The sequence below is a fragment of the Chenopodium quinoa genome, unplaced genomic scaffold (genome assembly GCF_001683475.1).
Source record: "Chenopodium quinoa cultivar QQ74 unplaced genomic scaffold, ASM168347v1, whole genome shotgun sequence".
Classification (NCBI taxonomy): Eukaryota; Viridiplantae; Streptophyta; class Magnoliopsida; order Caryophyllales; family Amaranthaceae; genus Chenopodium; species Chenopodium quinoa.
This window is the reverse complement of record NW_018744996.1, coordinates 3,296,517-3,324,458: the sequence shown is the minus strand read 5'-3', so window position 1 is coordinate 3,324,458 and position 27,942 is coordinate 3,296,517. Positions and strand designations below refer to the sequence as shown.

At 36.0% G+C, this 27,942-nt stretch overlaps 3 protein-coding genes and 1 pseudogene across 5 annotated transcripts; 1 reads left to right on the top strand and 3 right to left on the bottom strand.

Moving 5' to 3' along the window:
- Positions 1-60: 60 nt before the first annotated feature.
- Positions 61-5,174, bottom strand: LOC110707370 (APO protein 4, mitochondrial-like). Its single transcript, XM_021885398.1, has 4 exons — positions 4,907-5,174; positions 3,898-4,283; positions 2,427-3,293; positions 61-435 (listed from the first exon to the last, which is right to left on the bottom strand). Exons 2-3 carry the CDS (start codon positions 4,173-4,175, stop codon positions 2,600-2,602), a joined length of 972 nt encoding a protein of 323 aa, XP_021741090.1. The 5' UTR covers positions 4,176-4,283; positions 4,907-5,174; the 3' UTR covers positions 61-435; positions 2,427-2,599.
- Positions 5,175-5,806: 632 nt separating this feature from the next.
- On the top strand, positions 5,807-11,122 carry LOC110707369 (annotated as a pseudogene).
- Positions 11,123-18,003: 6,881 nt separating this feature from the next.
- Positions 18,004-18,831, bottom strand: LOC110707368 (armadillo repeat-containing protein 7-like). Of its 2 annotated transcripts, XM_021885397.1 has the most exons (2): positions 18,448-18,831; positions 18,004-18,356 (listed from the first exon to the last, which is right to left on the bottom strand). In XM_021885397.1, the coding sequence occupies exons 1-2, from the start codon at positions 18,813-18,815 to the stop codon at positions 18,254-18,256; spliced, it is 471 nt and encodes a 156-aa protein (XP_021741089.1). In that variant the 5' UTR covers positions 18,816-18,831; the 3' UTR covers positions 18,004-18,253. The 2 variants fall into 2 exon arrangements, with proteins under 2 accessions (XP_021741089.1, XP_021741088.1); XM_021885396.1 differs by having other exon boundaries at positions 18,285-18,831.
- Positions 18,832-20,741: 1,910 nt separating this feature from the next.
- LOC110707367 (actin-regulating kinase PRK1-like) lies at positions 20,742-24,683 on the bottom strand. Of its 2 annotated transcripts, none has more exons than XM_021885394.1 (5): positions 24,527-24,683; positions 23,291-23,841; positions 23,130-23,199; positions 21,573-21,697; positions 20,742-21,204 (listed from the first exon to the last, which is right to left on the bottom strand). In XM_021885394.1, the coding sequence occupies exons 2-5, from the start codon at positions 23,656-23,658 to the stop codon at positions 20,979-20,981; spliced, it is 789 nt and encodes a 262-aa protein (XP_021741086.1). In that variant the 5' UTR covers positions 23,659-23,841; positions 24,527-24,683; the 3' UTR covers positions 20,742-20,978. The 2 variants fall into 2 exon arrangements, with proteins under 2 accessions (XP_021741086.1, XP_021741087.1); XM_021885395.1 differs by having other exon boundaries at positions 23,130-23,172.
- Positions 24,684-27,942: the final 3,259 nt, after the last annotated feature.

Here is a 27,942-nt window from a genome sequence, read left to right as displayed (position 1 = left end):
TTGTATTCAAATGACACATTTGAATATTTGCTTGTGATGAATTTCTGCTTGTAACAATAACAACAATATCAATATGGTAGGTGGTATTGGTAAACCAAATTTGGTAATCAAAGTATACAATTTGCTGTCCTATTAAGATGATGATGATGAGATATCTGTCAATAAAACTATAAGTTGTACTTTTGTCTCCACAACTTATTCTTTTAAAGGATAGTTAGCATAACTAAAAACAATGCACAAATCCACAATGGCAACCGACAAGTATCCAACTATCAACCATTTAGAAGCTGTTAAGAGGTTTGAATAGGTGCGCGAGTAATTCATGAAGGAGCCTCTTCACTTGACAATTTCTTGAGGCTTGCATGAGCAAAGTCAGAGGTTTGAATAGTTGCGATTTATAGACCGGGGAGTAATATACACTTGGCATCACTGCACCTGAAACTCATTATCAGACAATGATAGATGCAAAGTCAGAGGGTAAACTATCAAAATCATCAGTGAGGTATTAGGTATACCAAGTTATGCATGATAAAATCTGAGCAATGATAAATCTAAAATCGGACAAAAATCTCAATGGCATTTTCAATATTCTGGACATAACTACATACATTATGTGGCTACCTGATTAAATTACTAGGGCAGCTTTAAAATAGAAGCACCCTAAAATAAGATCAAATTTCTCTTTTCGGGAATAAAAAAAGAGATCCTCACGTAAGTACAAAAGTATATACATCACCTCAAACATTTCCAAAATTCCTCCTTACTTTCCAGGGTATATATGCCCACAATACATCAAACCTGAAACCCTATAATTCCTTAATAGCAACTTCCAAAATTAACAGAATTTGACAAGGTGATTCTCATGGTCGCTGCATTTCACAAGGAAGAATTGGTGACATAACTGTTAGTTACTGTCACCAAATTCCAACTACCAAGTTTCGAAAGGATGAAATTTGGCCTAACAAGATCACTACTCACTTCAATTCTTTAATATAAAAAAATATAAAAAAAAAATTCCCTGTCAAGATCTGAAAACCAGTATCCTTTGGAAGCCAAAGCAATCCCTTAATTGATGAGGAAAAGGGGGAACAGAGAGGCCAAAAAAGTAATGTCAAACCTGGTGCATTTTTAGGATTTTAGGGCACTAACCAAGAGAATCGTTGTAACATGCCTAAGAGATGAAAACACTATTGACCAAAATTCCTATGCAGGTCAAATTACATGTCCAAAACATGCAGATAAAGCAAGTAATTCAGAATCTCCAGTTACACACAGGGTAATTGGTAGGAAAATCAGAAATCTTCTCGTTGAGTTACTTTAGCCCAGGTTCACAAGTTAGGGGTGTTATTTCTAAGACAATCAAAACTGTAAAAGCAAACAAACTAGACTAGTAGAGCAAGAAAACTACATAATGGGATTCCAAGATTTCATAAAAAAAATTGAATCACTAGTCATCAATCTTGAACATGATTTTGGTGGACAATTGGACATGCATCAGTCCAAGATCAGAATACACTTTAGTTACAATCAAACGGGAAATTCTTTTAATAAGATTTCCGCACACCTTAAATTAATTTCTACACTATATTTTAAAGAGGGAGAGTGCAATCGCCAGTGGAAATCAGCTCCGGATCACGGAAATCCCAACTATTTAAATGCCTTGGTTTTTACCCAAATTATATCATATTAGCACAATAATTTCTCTCATTATTTACAATCCATTATACTTTTGTGTCATTGTGGTGAACTGATTACAGACTCACAAGGTATTAATTTTCTAGATACCTGCATTATCTTACAAAATTAATAATCTGACTTATAAATTATAAACTTCAAAAAAATATCACCAAAATCCTAGGATTTACCTTGGAGGTGGATTTTACATATTTCACATAATTTCTCCCCTCATATCAAGACAGAGATTAAGTGTCAAGAAAGCTAATGGAAGCTTGCTGATATTTATCTTTTGGGTGGAGCCACGAAGAAGTAAATCTAATCTGCCACATATCAAGTGGTAAGAGATCTTTTTATTTGACTTACCCGTCATAATTCATCTATCAGAAGACCAAATCGGCTATGGAAACAAAACCCAGGCGAATTTCAGCCTAAAAATCAAGAGGGGCCACATTTTTTGACCAGAATAGACTAACTGGACTAGAAACTAACGCACATTAGTCCAACCCACAAGTCAAAATCGAAAATTTCAGCCAAAACCTGAACTATATCCTGGGCCAGAACTGATCAGCTCAAAAATTCAGCTAATCTGGATAAAATAACAACCCCCCCTCTTTCCGCCACTTAGATCCAAACTTTGGTGGGGTTTGCCAGTCCATTCATTTCAACAGGCATACAAATGATAAAATCAACTAAATCTAAATATCTTAAACAAAATATTATTTACAATGAATTTGGTCACACGGACATACCAGACTGTCATCCAAAAGCTTCTTTGGGGATGTAAGGTCGTGCTAAAACAGAATTTGCTTGATCTCAAAAACCATAGACAATGGCAAGTGAATGCAAAGCCAAGAGCAGTCAAAGATGTGCATTTAGCCAGAAGCCCTATATGGAGGCGGCCCTTTTAAACCTTGAGCTTTCATCATACACAAATACTTGGGGGTGACACAGCACCAGCCTTCATGCAGAGATCTATTACAGCAGGTGCGTGTCCATAATAATTGCGGTCTTCATGCAAAAGTGCTGGAGGGTCTTGAGGCCGACGAAACCACACCATTTTAGGTGGTACCAAATCATCTACACCTGCCTTTTCCCAGAAATGATTACCTCGCCAATTCTGATACTTGAATACTCCACAAAGTCGGGCCTTATGGCCTGATGGCCCCACATGAACTTCTGAACAGTATTTGCAGACCTTAGCTGAATAGACTAACAAGAGCTTTTGCACACCATGTCTAAGAAGTTCCCATGCGCTTAATGTTCGATTTCCTATGGCTCTCAGTTGATCTGCAGACAAGGAATCAGGTCCGCTCAAAGCAAGATGTACAGTAGGGTCAGACAAACAGTTCAAAGATTGAATATCCAAATCATGGGGAATAGCTCCTGCCTGACAGCACAGTTCAACAACAGCAGGAACACGATCAAAATCAAATCTTTGCTGGTGCTTGATCACATCTTGGACCATGTTATCGAGATGGAATGTCTCCACGGGGACAAGTATATCATTTAAACTTGCCCTGATCCATTGATGAGCCTGATTCTTGTTCAATCGTCTGTGGCCATGGCACGAACGAATAAGGTGACCTGTCTCACCAACATGTACTTCCGTACAGTACCTGAAAGAAGTTGCACCAATCAAAAGTAGAAAAGATGATGTAATTACAGAACCTGAAGTAGATAGTACCCAAAAAAAGTATTTGAAAACAGCGTTCAAGAGAGAATATTTTACTTGAATCTCATAACTCATCAAAAAGGACAGTGATTTATAAGCTGCAAGACTTCACAAATACACAACAAACAAATGAGAAATTTTCTGAACCACTTTTGGACAATGCTGGATGAATTATTGGCATCCCCTGTTATACACCCATATATTTATGTTCCTATATAATTATTTCAAGAAAGTAAGTTTGACTTAAGTCTCTTAACTCAACAGAAAGGGATTGCCAAAGATACATAAGCTTCAAGATTTTAAGAATACACAACAAACAAATGAGAGAATCATCCGAATCACTATCTGCCAATGATAATTAAACTAATGGGATCACTTTAAGTTTTAACAGGCTTAACACATATGAATAAATGTTGAAACAGAAACCCAACAAGAGTCATTCTTCAACTTTTTGTATTTAAATATCAACAAGGACTTAAATGCAACACAACTACGCGCAAATAACTCAATATGTTAATAAAAATTAGTAAATAAATAAAGAAACCTACTTGCAGGCTACTACTGGCAACACCTTGAGGAGTGCAGAGACACCGCGGATGACGTCAGATCGAGCTTGAAGAACTTCTTCTGCAATAGGAATCATGGATCGGATTGGATATCCTCTAGACCTGTTTTCTATCCTCTGCTTTATCATTGGCCTCAGCTTATTCCAGTCAAACTTTGTATTATTAGCATACCATCTTCTTCCCATCTCATTAATCTCTACATTAGCTATCAACATTCCACTCAAGATTTTACACCAGTTCTTATGCTTAATTAATGCCATGTCTTGAAATGAGTAATAGTCGAAGGAAAGTTTGCACAGTCTGGCTTACGAGTCTTATTGAGAGTGCAAGTTTAGGTCCACAAAACAGTCCAAACCTGGCCCAGACATCTAATACAGGAATACATAAACAAAAAAATTAAGAGATATTCAAACTAGATGGAGACAGAGATCAGGTCAAATCTAAAAATCAGGCAAACAGATATCTATAAATTCGATCTAATGCAGCAACAATGTAAGATTTAGTGCCAAAAAAAAAATATATATAGAGCAAAGAAACAGTGCAATTAAAATCAAAAGTAGGGAAAGTACTTATAATTTGGAATGAGGATGCAATTTCAATATCAAATAAATATATCATACAATACAATGTTCAGTTATGTAATTCAATTGAAAAATTGAATTACAACCAATTTCTTTATCTTCTACATACTAGCATTTCGCTATGAATAACTACTTTATACAATCATATTCTCTTTTTTCTTATCTGATAATTATAAGTTCTTAGTATGAAAGGAATCAAACTCAGTACACTATGAAATCGAACCTCAACACACCCAACGAGGTAAAGCCCATTACACCTTAAAACACCCATGAACTTGTAAAGATAAAAACACCAATCAAATCGAAACTCATTAGACATTAAACTATATACACCTGTTAAATTAAAAGATAACTGACAATTGAATCAAACGATTAACACTAGATTTTGAGATTGATATTCGATATTTTACCTCAGAGGTGAGGGTTTTTAGCACATTTTGATGTCACTGCTGAATGCGATTGGCCCCACCAATGGCAGCAGAGCGGCGACTGATATATTGATCGACGTCCGAGCTTCAAGAGAAGAGAGAAAGCTCACAAGCCGCTTCAATGGAGTATAGAGTGCACTTCAATGGAGGAGTGAGGGGGCGAGGTGCTGCGAGTCAGCGCAGACGTAAATAGGATCCAGACGGCAACGGGTAAAAGAAAAGAATAAACTTGAAAGGGGTGAATGGGTGATAACTAGACCAGCTTATTTAACTTATTTTTTTTAAGGTGAAAAGATTACGCCTCAGACCGTTTATGAGTGATTACTAATTTATTTTTATATTCCTTTTTCAAAAATTAGAGGTAATTATAAAAGTTTGATAATATATAATCTGATTTATGCATAGACTAATGTGATATTTTTAGCCAATATAAATTTAACTTTTTTTTCAATTCATTAATTGTCTAATTAAACTACAGAATACTCTGTATTAAATAATTTTAACATTCTAAAAAAATAATAGATAACAGTATTGCAAAACCCAAAACCAAACCAAATCACACCAAAATATCACATTAGTCTATTAAAAAAAAAAAAAAAACCAAACCACACAAAACCGTTTTAGTTTGAGAGTCTGTACACCCGAGTTTATATAACAAATTCTATTTAGTTTAGGCCAGACATAAAATATGATTGACTTGCTTCTTTAAGTCTTTATTCATTCTTTAACCATCTTATGGGATTTATGATTGGACATAAAATATGTGTGTGTGTTTTTTTATTTTTTTTAAAAAATAACATAAAATATGGTTTGGTTTGCCTCTTTTAAAAACCTTCATTTTGATAATTTTGGTAAAATTGTGTTAAATTGTCTAGTTTACCGCCTTCACCAAATTAACTGCACTTCTGTCTTAATCTGATCGAATACTCCCTCTTATCGCCGCCGCCCCAACCACCTCGCTGCCGCTGCCTCCACCCTGGAATCCGACGTCGTTCACCGGCCCAAAGGCAGTTAGCTACTTTCACTTTCCATTTTTCCAAGTTTCCGGGATTCTACTCATCAATCAAAAGGTATATTCTTTACCAATTTGTTTCAAAACCTAAATTTAATTAGCTATTGATCTTTGTAATCTCTAATTAATATGTTTCATGTTTGCTAAATCATAAAATCTGCTACTTCTTACTATCAGTTTGATTTTACCCTAATTTTGAATCTAATTTGCACCAAATTTCTGCACAATTATGGCGCTACTTAGTTGATGAATTGACGTATATAATTTAGTGGTTTTGCTTATTTGTTTTAGCTTTTGTATTAGATGTCTCGGGTTTGGACTAATTCGTAAATAGTGCTAAGTTGCAATGATTTTTTCCACTCCGGAAATTTGAAATTTTGAAGTGGCTTTTTTCAAATGTGTTACTGATTATTACAGAAAATAAAAGAAACAAATAAAGAAGAAAGTTATTTCATGTTTGAAATTTGAATGTATTGTAGATAAACAAGTTTTTTTTTTTTGTTTTTTTTTGCAAGTTTTTCTGAGATGCAATATGTTGGATCAAATGATATCTTGACTAATGTAGAGATAAGTTGATAAATAAAATGTTAAGAACATTGTATGCTAGTAATATGAAAGTGGAATTGAATAATTAAAGGACCCGAGTTTTTCAGGCTCGGGTATACCCCCCATCATTGGTGTTCCTGCACTCTTCAAGTTGTTGCAAATAGCAGACTTATACCATTGAAAGTTTTCTCGCTTGGTGAGGCATCTTGTGCCTATGTGGCTCACAAAAGAAGGGAAATTTTGTTGTGTATTTAAGTTGGGTGTAGAGGGATACGAATGGATGACAAATACATGCATAGGTTCTATATTATAGTACAACTAATGTGACCTGTTCTTTATTTCTCATTATTCATTGACCTATAATTCAATATTTGGTCAACTCGATCAAAGTTCTTATTCAATCTGGTGAATATGAAGTTTGTAACAGTACAAATTATTGTCATTTTTCTTAATATATTGGGTTGATTACAGGTGAGTGAGTAACACTGTAAGGGAGCACTTTGAAGTAGGATGCTTTGAGGAAGACTTTATTATTCCCTTGCATCTGGTATATCTTTGAAGTCAATTCAGATATGGCTGCGCTCGAGGCCCTGAAAAAGAAGCTTACTCCGTTATTTGATGCCAATAAAGGTTTTTCGTCTGAAACCACCCTTGAATGTGGTGATTCTGACATGGTAAAACTGCCTATCCCTAAAGTTAACAAGAAGGTGTCTTTCAAAAAAATAAAAAATAAAAGGCAGTCATGTATAGAATGTTTCATTATTTTAACATGCTATTGTGTTCTTTGCAGCTCTCAGATGGTGGAACCATTAACTTGCTGAGCAGATCATATGGAGTTTACAACTTTAATGAGTTAGGATTGCAAAAATGCTCTTCATCTCCAGTGGATGAAAGCAGTCCTAGTGAAAAGACATATCGGATTGCATGCCGTGAGATGAGGGTTTTTGGAGCTATAGGCAGTGGTGCAAGTAGTATTGTTCAAGCTATACACATTCCCACTCATAGAATTATTGCATTGAAGAAAATTAACATTTTTGAGAAGGTGGGTTTTCTTTCTACTTATGGCTTGTCATCATTACTGAATTTATCTGTTCATCACTAGATGATAAGTGACACTTTAAATTTTTACTTATATCTTGCTCTTTTCTTCTTGGTGTTATTCTAATGATTGTTTGATTGAACTTTATTTTTATGAAGTTTTTTGGTGTGATTTGTAAAATTAAAAAGATACTATATGTGTCACTCAGGAGAAACGATAACAGCTCCTTACCGAGATCAGGGCGCTCTGCGAAGCACCTTGTTCTGAGGGACTAGTAGAATTCTATGGGGCATTTTATATTCCCGACTCTGGACAAATTAGTATTGCTTTGGAGTACATGAATGGCGGATCTCTTGCAGATATCATAAGAGTTCAGAAGTTTATACCAGAACCTCTTCTTTCATCTATTGTCCGAAAGCTTCTATTGGTAATTTGTTCTTTATTCCTCTTTCACTTAATTGTACCTAAGATGTTTATGGTGATGTGATGTGGTTTGTGCTATTTATCTGAAGATTCCTATATTTTGTATTTTTCTTCAAGGGACTAAGCTACTTGCACGGAGCTCGACATTTGGTGCATAGAGACATTAAACCAGCCAATTTGCTTATCGACCTCAAGGGAGAGCCAAAGATAACAGATTTTGGTATAAGTGCTGGACTGGAGAATTCTATGGCAATGGTTAGTTCCTATTACAACATAAGATAAATTTACTTAAGATATTATCGCTTCACTTATTTGATTCATGAATATTTATGTTTCAGTGTGCCACCTTTATTGGAATGGTCACATATATGTCTCCAGAGAGAATTCGTAATGAGTCATATTCATATCCAGCTGATATTTGGAGCCTTGGTCTTGCACTTTTTGAGTGTGGTACAGAAGAGTTTCCTTATATTGCAAACGATGGACCCGTTAATCTCATGCTACAGGTTATTTTTATTCTTCTTTTAAGTCTTATGTTTATTCTCCCTCTTTGTATAATATTTTTTTTTTCTATTATTATTGTATTCTGGCCTCCTACTTGAATACTTTTTGAAGCAATTTATACTGTTTTTTATAATTTAGGTTGTTCATTATTGCCTTGGCTTTGTCAACTCCATCCTTGTTATAATGGAGGGGATCACTTGTTTTTAACAATATTAATTCCCTTTCATTTGTACAGATCTTGGATGATCCTTCTCCCTCACCATCCAAGGAAAAATTCTCGTCAGAATTTTGCTCATTTATTGATGCTTGTCTACAAAAGGATCCTGAGACACGGCCCACAGCGGAGCAAGTGAGTTATATGTCACTTGTGTGATGCTTGCAATAGAATTAGGCCTTATATCACATATTATGTGCCGATGTGCCAATTTTCCCTTTGTATGACACTTGAGACTTACACAGGCTTATGCTTGTTGGTGACTTTTGGTTGGAACTTGACTCGCCAGGACAATTATAATTGTTGGGACTATTTGTCAAAAAAAATAAAGTTGGGACTAGGATATTTTGCTAGTGGAGGAAAAGAGCTTTTACTGTGATCTTGTATTGATCTGCATTTAATTTCTCATTACAAAATGAGCTCCCTAAGACCCTAACTTTGTCTTGTTGACCATGCTTATATAAAGTGTTCAAGTGACAAAGCCCTCTATAAAGTCCATTCTAGAAAGGTCCCAAAAATATGCAATGCTTCATGGAATTTTAAGTGTAGGTACTCTAGAAATGGCCTTTCTACAATTCTACCGCATGGGGTGTGAATGTGTGATTGCATATTTCATTTTCCATACATAAATTGATAAATATCCCGAGTATCAAATTTTGGTTGGATCATCTTATTGGTCCTTCTAATATGCCCAAATAGCGTTTTGCACACTTGGTGCTCATTCGTAGCTGGCCTATAATTTTTATTAAAACTTTTTATAAGGAAGTGCTTGCAGGGACAAGCATGTCTCTGTTGTGAGCCTTGGACTTGTGAGCTACCCTGGCCTTGGCTTGTTACTTGAATGTTGAGACTACCTGTGACTTATAGGCATCTGAGTTTATCAGTGTCATTTCTCTGGGTGCTATTTCAGGATTGAGTAAAGGATCTATGATTTGAAATTTATATTTTGCTTTTGTGCAGCTTCTTTCACATCCATTTATTACAAAGTACAAGGATTCTCAAGTTGACTTAGCAGCTTTTGTTCAAAGGGTTTTCGATCCTGTGCAGAAGTTGAAGGATTTGGCTGACGTAAGCTTCTCGTTCTTATGTACCTTTGTTTACCTTTTAAAGTAATAATATATTGGATGGTTTGAAATATGGTTTAAATACATGAAAAGCATGAACTTTTCTTTCATATGTTTATATACTCTAGGAACTGCTGCTGAATGGTCACTTTGGAAGTTATGGTTAGTCTCTAGGGTTACTATTGTTTCTTTATACTCTATACTAGTTCTAAGTCTTCAAACCAATCTAGCTAGTTATGAGATTTTAGTTTTAAAACGTAAACTTCAATAAAAAATATTAAAATTCTGAACTGTTATCGTTTATTCACCTGTGGTGTCTGCATTAGAATGTTTTTTGGGTGTAAAGAGAGCGCAAGGGCAATGATGTTGATGGATTTGACCTCAGGTCTTGGCCTCTTGGGTACCACTCCCCCAAGACTTGAACAGCTTCACTAACCAAGTTAGTGGCATCCACTGTCTGCATTAGAATTTGCAAATGCATGAATTGCTATTGAAGCTTGAGAGCTGACAGCCTGATGCAACTTGAGCTGAGAACATATAGTTAACTTATAGTTCATGAATTTGGTTTTTGCAGATGCTTGGTATCCACTATTACTTGCTCTTTGATGTACCTGATGATGAAGAGTGGCAACATGTGAAGTCGCTCTACAGCGAAGAAACTGTTTTCAGGTTTGTATATTCCTTTTCTTTATTTAGTTTAAGTACACAAAATAAATGAAAACAATTTGAGAAGAGAGAAGAAAGCTATCTCATGTTCAAATGCATAGTAGATATAACAGTTTTTTTCATTTTGCCAGTTTTTCTGGGGCGCAATATGTCGGATCAAATGATATCTTCACAAAATTGTCGGATGTACGGAGAACCCTAGCAGGCAAATGGCCTCCTGAGAAGCTCATCCACGTTGTAGAGAAACTGCAGTGTCGTGCTCATGGTAGAGGTGGAGTTGCAATTCGTGTATCCGGATCTTTGATTGTTGGAAACCAGTTTATTATATGTGGTGATGGTATGCAAGTAGAGGGCTTGCCAAATTTTAGAGATCTCAACATTGATATATCAAGCAAACAAATGGGAACATTTAAAGAGCAATTTATCATTGAAGCAGGAGATGCCATCGGATGTTACTACATTACTAGTCAAGAGCTTTACATCATGTCATCGAACAGTTAAGATCGCAACATACCTTCTTTTAGTCACGAGGCTATTGTATTCCACTAAGAGTTATAGTTCTTTAAGTTGGCAAGCACTCTTGCAGTGTGTTTGGATTGAAGGAAATGGAGGGAAAGGAAGGGAAGGGAAATGGAGAGATGGGGTATCTTGAATTTGGATAACAAATGAGGAAGGAAGGGTATTGGAGGGGAGAGAAATGGAGGGATTAAATTGTAGGAAATTGATCCCTCCAACAATGGAGAGATTTGGAAGGAAAACTCACCATTCTTCCCTCCCCTCCCTTTCTCTCCCCTCCTCTTCTCCTCCCTCCCCTTCTTTTCCTTCCCCTTTCTTTATCCAAACATACTCTTAAATCATTAGAACTATGTAACCTGTAAATCTAATTTGTATAGTGATACTAGCTACAGAGTAGCATCAATTATTCAATTACAATTCAAATTGTAGATATATTAAGCTGATTTTGCAACTACTGAGAATAATGTATGTGTAAAATTGTATTGTAATTTTAACAAAAATAACATATTTCTTTTTTTTTTTTTGTAAAAATTATCAAAATTAAAAAAAAAAAAAAAAAAAAAAAAAAAAAAAAAAAAAAAACAACTTGACCAATGATTTAATGACAAGTGGATTTTTACCTGATACAACAGGTAGGGTGACCTACTTAGTTCATTTTGAGAGAAAAAAATGCAAACTTCTATTTATTTTGGGAAGATTTAAAGGTTGGTCTATTTTGGGAGAATGGGACAAAGGTTGGTTTGTTGTTGTTAAATTTTCTGTTTTTTTTTTTTTCAAATAAGGTTTGTTTTATTAACTTGATTTATATTTAGGGTTTGTTTTTGTTCACCTAAATTTTACTTATTTCAGTTAATATTCATTTTATTTTAACAAGACTAATAAATTCAAAAAATAAAATTCTTATTTACTCAATTTTAATATTTCGGAAGTGTATTTTATTATAACCTATAAGTATGAAATAAATCCACTTTACATATCTTGAGTATTCATTCACATGAATATCACTTCCAAGTTCCACAAGTTTTCAAGGGAGCATCTCATTGTTTTGTAAAAATCCCGATCCGGATCTTACAATCCTACGATTTTACGATCCAAAATTGCATGATCGATCCGGATCTTTGGTAGGATCTTAAAGTTTGTAGGATCTTACGATCCTACTCTGATATTAATTATGAGTAGTAGGATCTCAACTCGATCGTACTGAGCCATTAGGTACATGAGGTTGGTGTAAGCCATTAGGTGGTCTTCCGGGTTGGTGGTACCGTCATAAGTACCAACCAACACGTTCTTAACCTTGGTCGGCTGAGCCGCCTCGGTTATCTCCCGGGAGAACGCCGACGGCTGTTCCCCTAGGTGCAGCAGCCGGAGCTGCCAGTCCATGGGCTGGACCTGATGTGCCGCCTGACCCTCGAAGAGGGCCGGCTGCATGTATGTTGATCCATATGGCATGTATGGCTGTTGGGGCACATACGGAGCCGGCTGGATAATCTGAGGGCCAGTACGTGCGGACATGCCGCGTGACTGACTCTCTCGGTTTGTCTCCTGATACTTCATTGAAGTATTACGGAAACTATCTGGGTAAGTCGACGTTGAGGCCAACTCAGACATTTGTTGACTTCTCTTCTCCTGGATAAACATCCGGGCATCTGAGTAAGTCTTCTTTGACCCATACTTGTCGGATGGCCTTCCTTTGCCCTGATTCAGGGAAACGAAGTTTGGAAAGGTCGATCTGGGGCCCGTTCACCCCTTTTGGTTTAGGGTGAGGAGTAGACACCTAGTCTTTGATGTGCTTCTTCCCGGAGGGAGAAGGCTTCTTGGCCGACTGACCCTTGTTGGAGCCAGTTGACTTCTTTATTATATCTTTGATTTCCCTTTTAAAACTCGCCATGAATCTCATGAGCTCATCTCTGGTGACGGGGGATGTACCCTCCGCCACCTGGGGTTGCCCAGCAGGCTTGCCAGCTGGGTTGCTGGGACCAGCTTTGTCTCGCCCCGTTCTCTTGTTTCTTTGGAACGGGTGTGCCTTGTTCGAAGTGACCCGTCCGAGGCCACATAAGTGTCGACCTCAAAGTCGTCACCACTATCCTAGTCCGTATGGACCTTAGGGTCAAGCGTAGGCCGTCTGCCCTCACCAGTCGGTACAGTTTCGGATGCCATCTCGGAAGTACTCTCCCCACAGACGGCGCCAAATATTTCGGGGTTTTTGGAGTCCCTCGGGAGAGTTACAATTCCAAGAATGCGCGTCGACCGTCTGTACCTGCAAAACAACGAAACTCCGGTTGGGTGGAGTTCCGCCTCCGACGATCAAGTTAGATTGATTCCGGATGTATAAATGTGCGGAAGGTAAATGGATTTTCTCTCTGATTCAGAGAGAATTCTGCAATTAATATTGCTCGGTTTTTTGTGTTTGTATTATGAATCTCCAATAAATGAGGATTTTCCTCTATTTATAGTGGAAGAAGATATGTTCCCCTATTAGGGTTACAGTGCCACGTGTCAGCATCCGATTGGATCCCATTGGGCCTCTCTGGGGGGCTGACACGTGTCAGCTTGCTATTGGGCCACGTGGCATAGGGGATTTTTACCCCAAACAGAGGAGAATCTAAACAGATCATATTTAATTATATTTTATCTTATTTATAAATAGCAAACGACAAAAATTATTAGTCTTTGACTCTTTGTCGCTATTGGGGATTGATCCTAGGATCAAAAATCTCTAACAATGAGCTTCAAACCACTGTGGCAAATATTAAATACATTTAAATTTGCAAACAAAAAAGTATTTATATTAAAAATAGCTAGGGGTCAACAATAAAAATAGTAAGCCGCGAAATTGAGTCATAGGGGCCGGGCCACCACCCGCCCCCCATGTGCCTCCGCCCTTGCATATACTCCCTCCGTTTTTTTTATAAGTTAGAGTTGAGATTTTCCACCATTCATAAGTCATCATAAGTCATCATTGACTTAATTTTTTTACCAAAAATATAATATATAAATATGATTATATAATATGTTAGAATTGTCATAATGTCTACTTTTATAAAATATTTTTTTCATAATTTTTACCAACCTCTAATTAAAAATAATGATGGTTGAAATTGTCTTGGAAAATGTGCAAATCCAATTCTAACTTATAAAAAAATATAGAGAATACATATGTTAAAAACTCTATCACCTGACTTGATTCTATCCGACCCGGTTTTAAAGTAACCGATTCAAATTTCAACCTTTTACTATTTCTTATAAATCAAAGTGGAATTACTTTTGTTCACTTCAATTGAGTAACATGTGGAATATCATACTTGTATATGGGAAGGTTCAATATTAAAATATCTCAATAAAAGTTATAATGTTATGAATTCTGTATTTGTTTGATCTATATGCACGCCATTCGTCTAATCTATAAATTTATAAATTTGAAGTATAGTATACACAAACCATCTTTAAGAAATATATTTTATCAGCTATCTTAAGTGGAACACAAATACTTCACTCATTGCTTGGGAGTAAAGATCAATGACTTTTTCAAATGACAATTAACGATGTGAAAATCATTTTATGCAAATGCCTTAGGAAGGACTCTGAACATATTTTTAATAAGTTAAACCTACATTATTCGAGGCAAAAAGCTTTAATAATTTCCATCTCATAATTGAAAACGATTGAACATGTATATGTATGAGGCGCACCCAGTTCATTTGCCAAATGAACAATACCTTGTTTATCTGGGGGTATTTTTGGCTTTTCACTTGAAAGTCAGGGGTACATGCGTAAATTGGTACATACTTCTTTGGATGGCCATTTAACAGCCGTTGAACAATTAAAACTCCCGTTTGTTGCATTCTTCTTCTTCCTCCATTGAAACTCATTTCTTCTTCTTCCTTCCCCGATCTCCACCAACACCACCATCTCCGGCGGCTTCGCCGCCAAATAAAATGAAAACCCTATGAAAAAGGGAGTAATTAAGGGTATGGCGAACCCCTAAGGGTAAGGTTGGCCTCGTCTTCCATTAGAATCCTCCATTGAGGTCCTCCATTAAAGCTAATTTTCAGCTTCAACTTTTTACCCCAAAGTTCAAAATCTAGTTTCTCTCTCCTAACCCATGGATGGCAAATTTATGAAATGGATGTTAACGGATAAAGTTAACTTCTGTCATTTGCTATATTGTTGTTATTGTCAACTACACATGCAAGTTGAATAAAGTAAACTTCCAACTAAGCAATAATATGAATAAAATAAGGAATATATAGTACAACAATATTTACAAGTTTGCCATCAAGATTAATAATATTTGTTTATCTTGGTGATAAACTTGAATTTTCTCGTATATGTATTGTTCTCCTTAAGGATTCGCAAGCATTTAATTTCTCTCCTTCTAGTGATGAAAATTGTTGGATAGGAATTGCTTCCTTAACATTTTCGTTGAGCTGATGCATTACAGCAACAAAAATTTCCCTTCTCTGCTTCTGAGCTTCTCATCATGGGAAAAGCCGCTATTAGTATACGATCACTTTCAACTTCCACATGAAACACGTTAATGAAAAAAGGTCATCCATTCCAAACACACTCTATAAGGCCAAAGCTTCAGTAATGTCAGAAACATAACATGCTTGAAATTTTCTTGAAGACACCAACAAATACAACAATCTCGTAATCTCACATCATCTCCCTTCTATTTAATCCACTTCGAGCCTCACACCATATACATTCACTTCATCACATTCATTATTGGCTTAAACCATTTAGTTTTTTGGGAAGCAACGGCAAGAGCCTTTCCCTGGTCACTAATATTCTGAAGATATCGGTCACTATTGGCATCAAGCGCACGAATGTGACAAATCATAAGGGCCTCCAATAGCTCCTTCCTGTAAAAAGGATTTATTGCCTATGAATGAGAATTCTTCTTAGAAACAAAATTTAGGACACCATGCATACAAACAAAAGCTTAAAGCAAATGAAGTTTCAAAATACTACCTATTTCTTTTAAATCTATTAATCTACTTATTTTGACTTTTTACATTTGTCAGCAAGAAACTTTGACCACTAATATCTTTAATTATCAATAATTAAACATCATAAAAAGTTGACATTTAGAGACTATAGGTTGAGATATTTCTAACAAGATCCTAAATTATTACGATTTTCTCAAGAGAACCACTAATATTAGTCAAAGTGGAGCATGTGAATAGCACAAAAGGTTAAAATGGGTAAATGAAAAGAAAAAATGGAAGGAGTAACACTTGTGAAAAAAGTCGTCCTTCCCATCAATGCACAAGTCATACAAACATACTTCCAACACCTCATGTTATAATGTTTTAGAGGGTCTTATTATGTTTAGAATGACATAATAGTGAGCTCTCAACTAAATGACAAAAATATGAGAGCGAGAGGGGTGATGGGACAGAAGAGAAGTTGAAAGCGCTAACAACAGATAAGCATTCACCAACAAGACCAGACAGACCGGCTATTGCAAGAACTCACAAGTGTCAGCATGATTGATGAGAGGAAATAGTATATTTAGCTATTCATTAGTGTGTTAGATAACAAACAGCTAGGTAAACAGCCACTCAGTATTCCTCTCTACATGTTATCTATTAAGTCACTAGTATGTAACACTTAAACCCATAACAAACTGCTAAACACTTACAGATAACAGCTGCAGTACTACCCCCCCAGGGCGCCTCCCCTCTTGCAACCATCTCCCACAAGCCCCATTCATAGCGTCAACCATAACTCCATAAGGGCAAGCATCTTAGGGCAAAATTCAAGCCACCAAAGATTTTCAAGTGGTATTCTCCTCTTTTTTTGGGGAAAAAAAGTACCTTTTCGGCCCTTTCCTTTTATGAACTTCAAATTTCCCTAAATCTCTCATACAGGCACTATTTGTGTCTTCCACATTAGTCTCCACCATTAAATCTTTCCTCTCTTTTCCTCTTCCCCAGTTACCTAAATGATCCAAAAACTCATCTAGCTTATCAATTCTCACCAAGAAAGAAAGAAATACAAAATTAGAAATTTAGAACCCACAAAGAACCAAATTTCTATCCCCAACAGTGCCTGCTCAACCCTATAAAATTCCCATTCCACACATTTCCAAGTTGGATTAAAGGTTAAAAAAAAAAGGAAGAAGAAGAAGAAGAAAAGAAGAGAAGAGAAAAAGTGGCACCCAAAAATGTGATATTAAGGCCAGATGAGTTTGGGATGAGGATTTAGTGATCTGCGAGATGTTATTAATATTATTATGAGAAGAAATACTTCAAAAATTTGCAGCTTTCTGATGGTTTCCCTCTATGAAGTTGGTTGTATATAATATATGCAGGGAAGCTATGTTGTAAAGGGTCATGATATGACATATTGATATGGTTCCTTCTTGACTGCCCTACCTTTGAAGTAAATATGATAAGCTATGTATTCAATAGATATAACCGGTAAACAAAATATAATAGCCTACAACAGAGATTCAGATGTATTTCAGCTAAGCTACACAAAGATCTATGATGTGCAAGCTAAGAATCCATATTACAGAAGCCCTAATTCCATTGTACCATTGCATCACCAAAACTCTCCACACAATTTTAAAATATTCAACATACCCAACAAAGGCCTCCAACCCATGACATTCAACAAAAGCATGTTGGATAACATCCCACAAGCCCTGTTTTCCAGAGAGGTATACAACAAAGAGGTTAAGGCACAACAGTGTGATAAGAAAGAGTAATGATTGCACTAAGCATGTGACACGGATTTACAGCATTCTTAAATCTCGGAGAAAGGGAAGTAGAAGCAGCTAAAAGGTTAATCACCTAGACTTTGAAAGACCATGAACAAGAAAGGGGGACGTATTGGAATGAGCGAATGAAAAAGAATGATGGACCATTTCCCTTATTAATCCCAGCTATTCATAGTATGGATACTATGGAATCAATAGCTTCACTCAAGCATAAGCCTCATCATCAAAACTGATCTCATTTTCCAATCACTTCACTGATCACACTCTAAGAAACCAAAAATAAAACCACTAAGGACCCATCATCACTATGGATTTCAGTTCGGATTACAATTTTTTGTTCTATGATATGAAAATTTGTATGACTAACGGGCTTGAAATTAGTCATACTTAAACTAATCATGTTTACTTCACTGTTAACGTACGAGCCCTAATTATTCATACCCAAAAATCAAAATTCACAAAGAAATCAACCAAATCAACACCATCAAACTTCCCACAAAAATCCCACAATTTCAAACATCCTAAACCCACAAAATCATCATAAATGTCAACTAACTATAACAAAATTCAAATCCAAAATCAAACTTTCAACACAATATAAAACCATTGAAATTACTAGCAAATAGAAAAAGAGGGATAAAAATTTACCTCAACATGAAATTCATGTTTTCGAAATCTTGTCCAACAAAGCCTGAGCAAGATTAGCAAACCCATCAACCTGAGAATACTTACTAATCAAATCCACCACATTTTCCTTCTCTTTCAAATCAACCAAATCAACTAAATAATACAACCCCGCAATCGCATACTTGACCGTATTCCTCACCGGACTCGAAAGACAGTCAATCAACGCCGCAACACCGCCGCAATCACAAACAATCTGAGCATTTTGTGGGTCAGCGACGGCGTTGCAGATTCCGCCGACAGCGAACTCAATGAGACGTTCATTAGGCTCAGTTAAGCAGTCGATGAAAAGCTCTAAAACGTTGAGGTCACGAAGAATGGCGTAGTTGTAAGGATCGTAGGAGAAGTTAGCGAGATTAGCGACGATTTTTTCTTTGGATTCGTTGGAAATAGTGGAGTTTTGGAATTGGGTGATGAGTTGTTGAAGGTGTTGCGGTCTTGGTGTGCCGTATTTGCCTGTTCTCTCTGCTTGCCGTTTGTTGTTGGTGAACATTTTTTTTGTGATTGTTTGATTTGTTTCATTCACTTGAGAGGTTGGTTTTAGGAGGGAGGTTTTACATTTGGGTTGGCTAGATTAAACGAAGGGTATGGTTCGGGTTCGAGGTCAATTTAAGGTTTTTTTTTTTTTGGAAAATTTAACAACAAACTAACATTTGCCCCAATCTCTCAAAATGCACCAACCTTTAAATCTTCCCAAAATAAACAGAAATGTGCATTTTTTCTCCCAAAAAGAACCCAAATGACCAGTAACCTGTACAACCGGTCATTTTTTTTTAATTTTCCTTTAATTATTTTTTTAATTAAAGACCTTTAATTATTTTTTACAAATTAACAAAATAATTAAAAAAATTCAAATAAAAAAAAGACCATTTTCCCCTCACCCAGCTGCCTGCCACCCCCCTCCTCCACCTCTCCGGCCACCACTCCCCCTCCCCCTTCACGGCTTCCCCTCCCATTTTCGACCATCTCCTTTCCGGCTACCATTCCCCCTCCCCTTTTCACTGCATTTTCCGACCACACCCGCTCCCCATTAAACCCCCAAATCGACAATCCCTAAATCGGAAAAAAGTGTGAAATTGATGTAAACAGAAAGAAGAATTGGAAGATTGAAAAACACCATCATAAATCATAAAATCAATAAGAACAATAAAAAAAGGCAGCAAAATTCAAGAGTAAAGAAAACATACAGGAGCTGAAGAAGATGGATAAGAAGAAGATGTGAAGAAGAGTTTAAGAGTGCAAGGAAGAGGAGAGAGAAAATGACGGAAGATCGGGTATGACATTATGCTTCGTATACCCATCAAACCCGACCCGGACCCACCTCTTCCTCCTCTCTCAGCAACCGCCATTGTTGCACTTCTTCAGAGATCTCAATATACCCTTTTCAATGGATGATTTCAAACCCGAATTTCAGAATCTGGGTTTTTGCAATTATCAGCTCGCAGAGAAAAGGTGTATTTGAGTGTAAAATGAGAGTGAGAGTGAAGAAGATGATTTTGGGTTTGGTGGTCGGTATGTTGGTTTCTATGGTAGCTGTTGCTGGTAGTGTACATAGGTGGTGGTGTAGTAGGTGGAAGTGATGGTGGTGAAGGTTAAGGGGGTGGCCGGTTGGGGAGGAGGGTTGGTAGTGGTGGGAAAGGGTGATTTTGGGTTTTTTATTTTATTTTATTTATATATTTCTTTTTTTTTTTAAATTAACAAAATTAAAAAAAAATAAATAAATAAATAAAAAAATAAAAAAACCTTGCCCAATGATTTAATGACAAGTGGATTTTTATTTGATATAACAGGTAGGGTGACATGCTTGATTCATTTTGAGAGAAAAAATGCAAACTTCTGTTTATTTTGGGAAGATTTAAAGGTTGGTCTATTTTGGGAGAATGGGACAAAGGTTGGTTTGTTGTTGTTAAATTTTCTGTTTTTTTTTTCAAATAAGGTTTGTTTTATTAACCTGATTTATATTTAGGGTTTGTTTTTGTTCACCTAAATTTTACTTATTTCAGTTAATATTCATTTTATTTTAACAAGACTAATAAATTCAAAAAATAAAATTCTTATTTACTCAATTTTAATATTTCGGAAGTGTATTTTATTATAACCTATAAGTATGAAATAAATCCACTTTACATATCTTAAGTATTCATTCACATGAATATCACTTCCAAGTTCCACAAGTTTTCAAGGGAGCATCTCATTGTTTTGTAAAAATCCCGATCCGGATCTTACGGTCCTACGATTTTACGATTCGAAATTCCGTGATCGATCCGGATCTTTGGTAGGATCTTAAAGTTTATAGGATCTTACGATCCTACTCCGATATTAATTATGAGTGGTAGGATCTCAACACGATCGTACTCCGATATTAATTATGAGTGGTAGGATCTCAACACGATCCTACGATTTTATTACGATCCTACGATCCGATCCAACATTTTACTATAATTTGCAGATTTAAAATTTGTGTTTACAATCCCAATATCAATACTAACTTACACGAAGTATTAGACAAAGTAAATAAGTGCGATTGATAACCCTTTGTCAAACACAGAATTTACTAAACTGTAATGTGTCTATGACCAGAATAATTTGTATAAAAATCCTTCAAGATACACCTGTGCATACAAGTTTGAGTTTGACGGCCGCCAATAGTTTGGAGCTAATCAGAGTACTTGGATATCAACTTGTCAACATGAATGATGATATCATCAATGCGTGGTCGAACAGCAGCTTGAGGCTGAAGCATCCATGTCACAAACTGGTGAAGTGTATCAGGATATGGCGGCTTTGGTCCGGCTGGCCATTTTATCTGAACATTTACAATGGCCAATTGTAGGCTTCCACCAGATTCTCCCAACGCATACTCAAAGGGCGAGACACCATACCTGCAAATAGCAACATAGGTGATGTGACAAAAGATGTTTCTTTTTGCTAAACATATTATCATTCAAAATCCATTCACTCGGTTACTCAAAAATATTCAATCAGTCGGATTTCTCTCTCATTTTCCCACTTTTTTATCGGGTTATTCCTACATTGTAATCGTAAAGGTACTCTGTAGAATCATAAACGCAATGAAATCTAGCGGAAATTTGATGCAACAGGATCGAAAAGGAAACTTTACTCCATAAAATTAACAGAAACCAGACAGAGCAAGTTGCAATATAGTAATCAAAGTAAAGATATTGGTGAATGAGTCGCATTATGATCTTCACAGAGAAGGCCAAAACTGTGTGTTAAAAATGGTACTTACATTATTGCGTACAATGTGCATCCTAGTGACCATATATCAGTTCTTTCATCGATATTGCACTGACTTGGACAATCCCACAACTCAGGAGCACGAAAAGGGGCAGAACAGTGTTCAGCTGCCCATTCCTGCAAAATGTATCCCAATTTTTTAAGTACAATCAAGAACAAAATTATAAGAACAGAGAACCTAGTCCTAGTCCAACCACATCTCATCCCTTATCATAACCCTTATGTATGCAGACAAATACGCTACATAAGATGATGTTTATAAACCTAGCTATAATGATTATATAGATGAAATTTTTTTATCACCAGATCCAATCAGAAAGGGCATTCCACCATTACTAGACAGCAAAATAGTAGCAACCCTGCCTCTCATGCAAGCATAATAGATTATAAAACGGAGAAACAAGTGCCTCTGATACTTTAACAAGTACGGGAAATTATGAGGTTTCATACTCAGAAGGACAATACAAGGTATACAACATTTATGGAACTATTTTGTTGGGGACATAATGGAAGATGCAAAAGAACTAGAATAGAGATTAATTTCTTGATATTTTGTTGCCACAAGGAGGTAAATCTAGTAGATAACTCCACTCTTTAAGAAGCTCTTCTCTTATGTTTCAAATGTTTGAAAACTCAATAGCTTATGCTGTTACACAGCACAAAATGTTCATATTAGACAATTTGAGACAAGCATGCATTTGGTCAAGGGTCTACTCTAAATAGCCTAACTCCAGATAGTTGTATAGGTTAGCTTGGCTTCTTGCTTTAGCTTGATGCCATGATCTACTACATTCCATTTGTAACATATCATATGAGCACCTTTAGATTGGGCTACTATGCCTACTGATATTCCCAAAAAAGACACTAATGCACATTTACTAGACAGCTCCAAAGGTTAATTTGATAAAATGGAAACATTGACATCATAAAATCATCCCACTTCAGCATAAAGCCAGGACCCAGGAGGTGCTCGAAAATTTTAATATATAAATTTACAACTCATGGAATAATATGAACAATTCAACGGTCAACTTCAAAGAAATAAAGACAATTGCCTCAGCAAGAAGACATAAAGACGATTTAGCCTAGTGATCAATAGCTTCACTCAAGCATAAGCCTCACCATCAAAACTGATCTCATTTTCCAATCACTTCACTGATCACACTCTAAGAAACCAAAAATAAAACCACTAAGGACCCATCATCACTATGGATTTCAGTTCGGATTACAATTTTCTGTTCTATGATATGAAAATTTGTATGACTAACGGGCTTGAAATTAGTCATACTTAAACTAATCATGTTTACTTTACTGTTAACGTACGAGCCCTAATTATTCATACCCAAAAATCAAAATTCACAAAGAAATCAACCAAATCAACACCATCAAACTTCCCACAAAAATCCCACAATTTCAAACATCCTAAACCCACAAAATCATCATAAATGTCAACTAACTATAACAAAATTCAAATCCAAAATCAAACTTTCAACACAATATAAAACCATTGAAATTACTAGCAAATAGAAAAAGAGGGATAAAAATTTACCTCAACATGAAATTCATGTTTCCGAAATCTTGTCCAACAAAGCCTGAGCAAGATTAGCAAACCCATCAACCTGAGAATACTTACTAATCAAATCCACCACATTTTCCTTCTCTTTCAAATCAACCAAATCAACTAAATAATACAACCCCGCAATCGCATACTTGACCGTATTCCTCACCGGACTCGAAAGACAGTCAATCAACGCCGCAACACCGCCGCAATCACAAACAATCTGAGCATTTTGTGGGTCAGCGACGGCGTTGCAGATTCCGCCGACAGCGAACTCAATGAGACGTTCATTAGGCTCAGTTAAGCAGTCGATGAAAAGCTCTAAAACGTTGAGGTCACGAAGAATGGCGTAGTTGTAAGGATCGTAGGAGAAGTTAGCGAGATTAGCGACGATTTTTTCTTTGGATTCGTTGGAAATAGTGGAGTTTTGGAATTGGGTGATGAGTTGTTGAAGGTGTTGCGGTCTTGGTGTGCCGTATTTGCCTGTTCTCTCTGCTTGCCGTTTGTCGTTGGTGAACATTTTTTTTGTGATTGTTTGATTTGTTTCATTCACTTGAGAGGTTGATTTTAGGAGGGAGCTACGTTGCACAGATACCGACACGGACACGATACGAACACGGGAAAACGGCAATCCTGAATAGGGGACACGGGTACGGCGTATAACAAGGCATATAATATATCAAAAAAACGAGAATTTGACAACCTGTTCAATAAAACACTAAATATTTAGCCTCAAAACACACAAATCTGTTTAAACAAAGTAAATAAACAAAGTGTACGAACTAGAAGACATTCCTGACAATTTCAGCAAGACAACAATACAATTTCAGTTCTTCATGCTCATATCAAATGCATTAAAGTTCAATTAAACAAGTCCAACAACTCAACAAGTCCAGCAACACAGGCTATACATGATATCATATACAGTATACAGTAAAAATCAAATTTCAGTTCTTCATTCCCAAATTACATTACAGTATACATGAAGGATCAATTATGTACGCTTGTTCCTGATTCTAATCAAATTAAAGTTAAATTAATTGAATGTATAAAAAATTTCAGAAAATTAATTGAATTTAAAAAAAAATAAAAAGTAGAGAACCATACAGGCCCGTCCCTGAGGCAGGGCAGGAGGGGCGGCCGCCCTAGGCCCAGGGAAAAGAGGTTTGATTTCATATTGAATTATCTCGAAAAATACATAATTTTAGGGATACTTGATTCAATAATCAAATTACGCTCATAATTTTCTTTTCTTTTGGATATGATGTTTCATAATCTAAGAATTTGCGAACCCTAAACTTAAAGCACTGATAATTAAATTAGATTAGATCAAATATAAACCCTAGATTGTGAAATTGATGTGATGATAACAACAACAAACAACTTACCTTAGAAGCTGCTTCAATGGGGGTTACAAGAATTAGATTCAACGGAGAACGCTTCGATGGAGAACGTTGAGTGCGCTTCAATGGAGAACTTGAGTGCGCTGCAATGAAATAACTCAGAGACTTAGGACATAGGAATGGAGGCCTTTAAAAGCCATGACCCGCCATAGTTATAATATGGGTTAGACCCGTTTGATAAATAAATGAGGCGGATTTTTATATGATCGTCTAATTATGAGACAGATGGACTTTATAAAGGTTTTATGTAAATATGTTTAAAATATTTTTTGATATTTTCATATGTCGAAGCTTGTATCAATTCTTTGAAAGTTTTTAAGAGTTTTTTTTTTTTAAAAAAACAGCTGAAATTACATTAATTAAACTGAGTTTACAACAAACAAAAGGACAGTAACATAAGTTACTATTGGCATAAGAAGCCCTTACGCAATATCAATTAAGGTCATTAACGACACTTACTATTTAGCTATTACAACGAGTAAGGACAACGCATATAAGGCTTACCAATATACATTTAAACCCGCCTCCCCTAGCAACCGATAACAGCCAGTCGGCCCTTCTCTACCCCTAAAAACACTCTGGCGACCCACCTACACCATAGAAACCACCCCCCTTCCCCATCCCCCAAATAGCCTCTCTCTTCTCAGGTCGATGAAACTGCCCCTCCTCCCTTCCCTTTTCATTGAAACGACCGATTTTTTAGCTCCCTCAGTTGGAGATTATTGCCAAGAAATTAAATGTAGTTGTGTTACTCAAGGTTTTTGTGGTAGATTTTTTTAGATTTTTTTTTTTACAAAAAAATAAATAAATAAATGGTAGTTAGTTATTCTCAAAGTAGTCATTATAATGATAGTTGTTGGTAAAATTATCTTAAATTTTCACAAAATTACCCTATATCTAAAGTATAATACTCCCTTCTTCACTTTTTATTGGATACGTTTTGACTTTTACACGTTTGTCAATACACATATTTGATTATATTCATCACATACTTTTTAAAATTATAACGATTGAATATTAATAGAGCATTCGTTTGAGATGAATCAAACATGATCTCACATGGCTCTTTTACTTTCGTGAGTAAATTTAAATATTATCTAATTTCCTCTATCCCATAATACATGACACAGTCAATATTGCACGCATGTCAATGCATTACTTTGAATTTATTTGTATATAATTAATTATTATGAAAATTATTTTAAAATTATATTTTGAAACTTTATATATATACCTATTTAACAACATATTTTATGATAAAATAAGTTTTTATTATGTTAGTAAAAAAATATGATCAAAACTAATACATATATAGTGACAAAAGTCCAACGTCTCATATATTTTGGGACAGAATGAGTATTATGAATAACCTTTAAAATCTAAACATAACCAATAAAAAGAAACGGTTGTAGTATTATGAATAATATTTAAAATCTGATAATAACCAATAAAATACGGAGGGGTACCCTACAAAATTTATCATCCTAAAGTTTTTGTAAAAAAAAATCATCCTAAAGTAATTGAAACACTTTAATATACATTTTGTTGATACATAACATTATTTTACCTTTAATAATTTTGATCATATATTTATTATAATTAGTTGATACTATGAAATTTTATACAATGTATCAATTTTTTTGTGCGTATTATTTATAGAATTCAAGTCAATCTCCTAACAAATTATGCCTATTAAAGTGATGCGCACTTTAAAAATTGGAGGAATCAATTTCACAAGTGATTCCTTCATCTACCATATTCACGGTAGATGTGCTAGGATTTCCATCCTTAGCTCCTTCCATGGCACGAATCCCTTCTTCAATTTGAAGATGGGTGGCCAAACCGGACAAAGTCATGTCCTCCTTTTTATGTTTCAAGTCATGCTTCACATTTTTCCAACTAGGGGGTAATTTATCAATAATGCTAGAAACAACAAACAACTCATTCATAGCAATACCATGTTGTTCCAAGCTACCATAGATACGTTGCAACTCATGAAATTGGTCCATTATGGACCGACCATCAACAAACTTATAATTATTAAAATTGCTAACTAAGAATTTCTTACTTGATGCATCTTCCGCCATGTATTTGCTCTCTAAGGACTCCCAAAGCTCCTTAGCCGACTCAATGTTTTAATAGACATCAAAAAGATCATCCTCCATCCTATTCAAGATGTGACCACGACAAATGAAATCGTCGTTGTCCCATTTCGATCTTTTCCGAACACTCTCCAAGGTCTCATTCTCATGTTCACCCGGCCTTGGAGTGCTTATCACATAGACAACATTAAGAGATGTAAGAAGAAAATACATTTTCTTTTTCCACCTCCTAAATTCAACACCGTCAAACTTCTTAACAAAATTAGTTGTTAATTCCTTCACACTAGACATACTTGAAAAATTCTAAAAGTTAAACCTCTTTAGATTGTTAGGTTTTACAGTGATTTCAAACTAGAAAACACTTAAATGTGTGTGGGAACAAAACCTATGAAAATATGATTACAATATAATAATGTTATGTAAATCAACAAATACTTCAAAAGTATTACAATCAAGTATTAATATCTAAGAAATTACAGAAAATTTCTAAGACTACACTAATGTGAAGATAATCAAACTTGCCTTAACTCCAAGCCGTACAAACCACGCATGAACATGAGAATTCCGATGTCCCGTAAGACTACGACCTTGATACACTGTCTAAGGCGTGTAAACACTTTCCTAAAGAGGTTTATTTCTCCCACACGGTGCTTGGGTTTAACCGAAAATCCTCTTTGAGATACAATAGACAGCAATTTCGTTCTTAGCACAAAGAATCGAAATCAAGATGAATAATTCACAAAAAAGGCTAAAAATCAAGAGTATTTCTCACAAAAGTTTGCAAGAAGTTTGAGAGAAATTATGGAGAAAACTTAGGGAGAGTTCAAGAGAATAATGTTCTGTATATTTCTTGTTCGAAAAACCAAGTCTTATAATAATAGACTCAACCGACGCAAAAACCGCAAAACGGCAAGAAGCGCGGACGCGCCACTCTTCTTTGCCCAAATTCCTGAGTTTCCAGAAAACTGACGCGATTTTGTCGCACTTTAGACGCGGGCCGCGCCATACGGGGGCGCGGGCGCGCCACTCGGAGGAGCGGGCGCGCCTCCAAAATCCGCCAGAATTTCCGAAAAACCCAACGCGATTTTGGCGCGGTTACATCGCGGGTCGCGCCTAGCTAGCACGAGCGCGATTAATCAGTAGAGCGGGCGCTCCACTGCGACACTCTAAATTATCAACAATCCTCCCCCATTTAGAGTGTCCCTATAAACATTCTCCAATTCTATCAATTTAGCCACATCTCATGCATCAATGTCAATGTCCCTACGGATTGAATTGACACCTAGTACAACACACTTA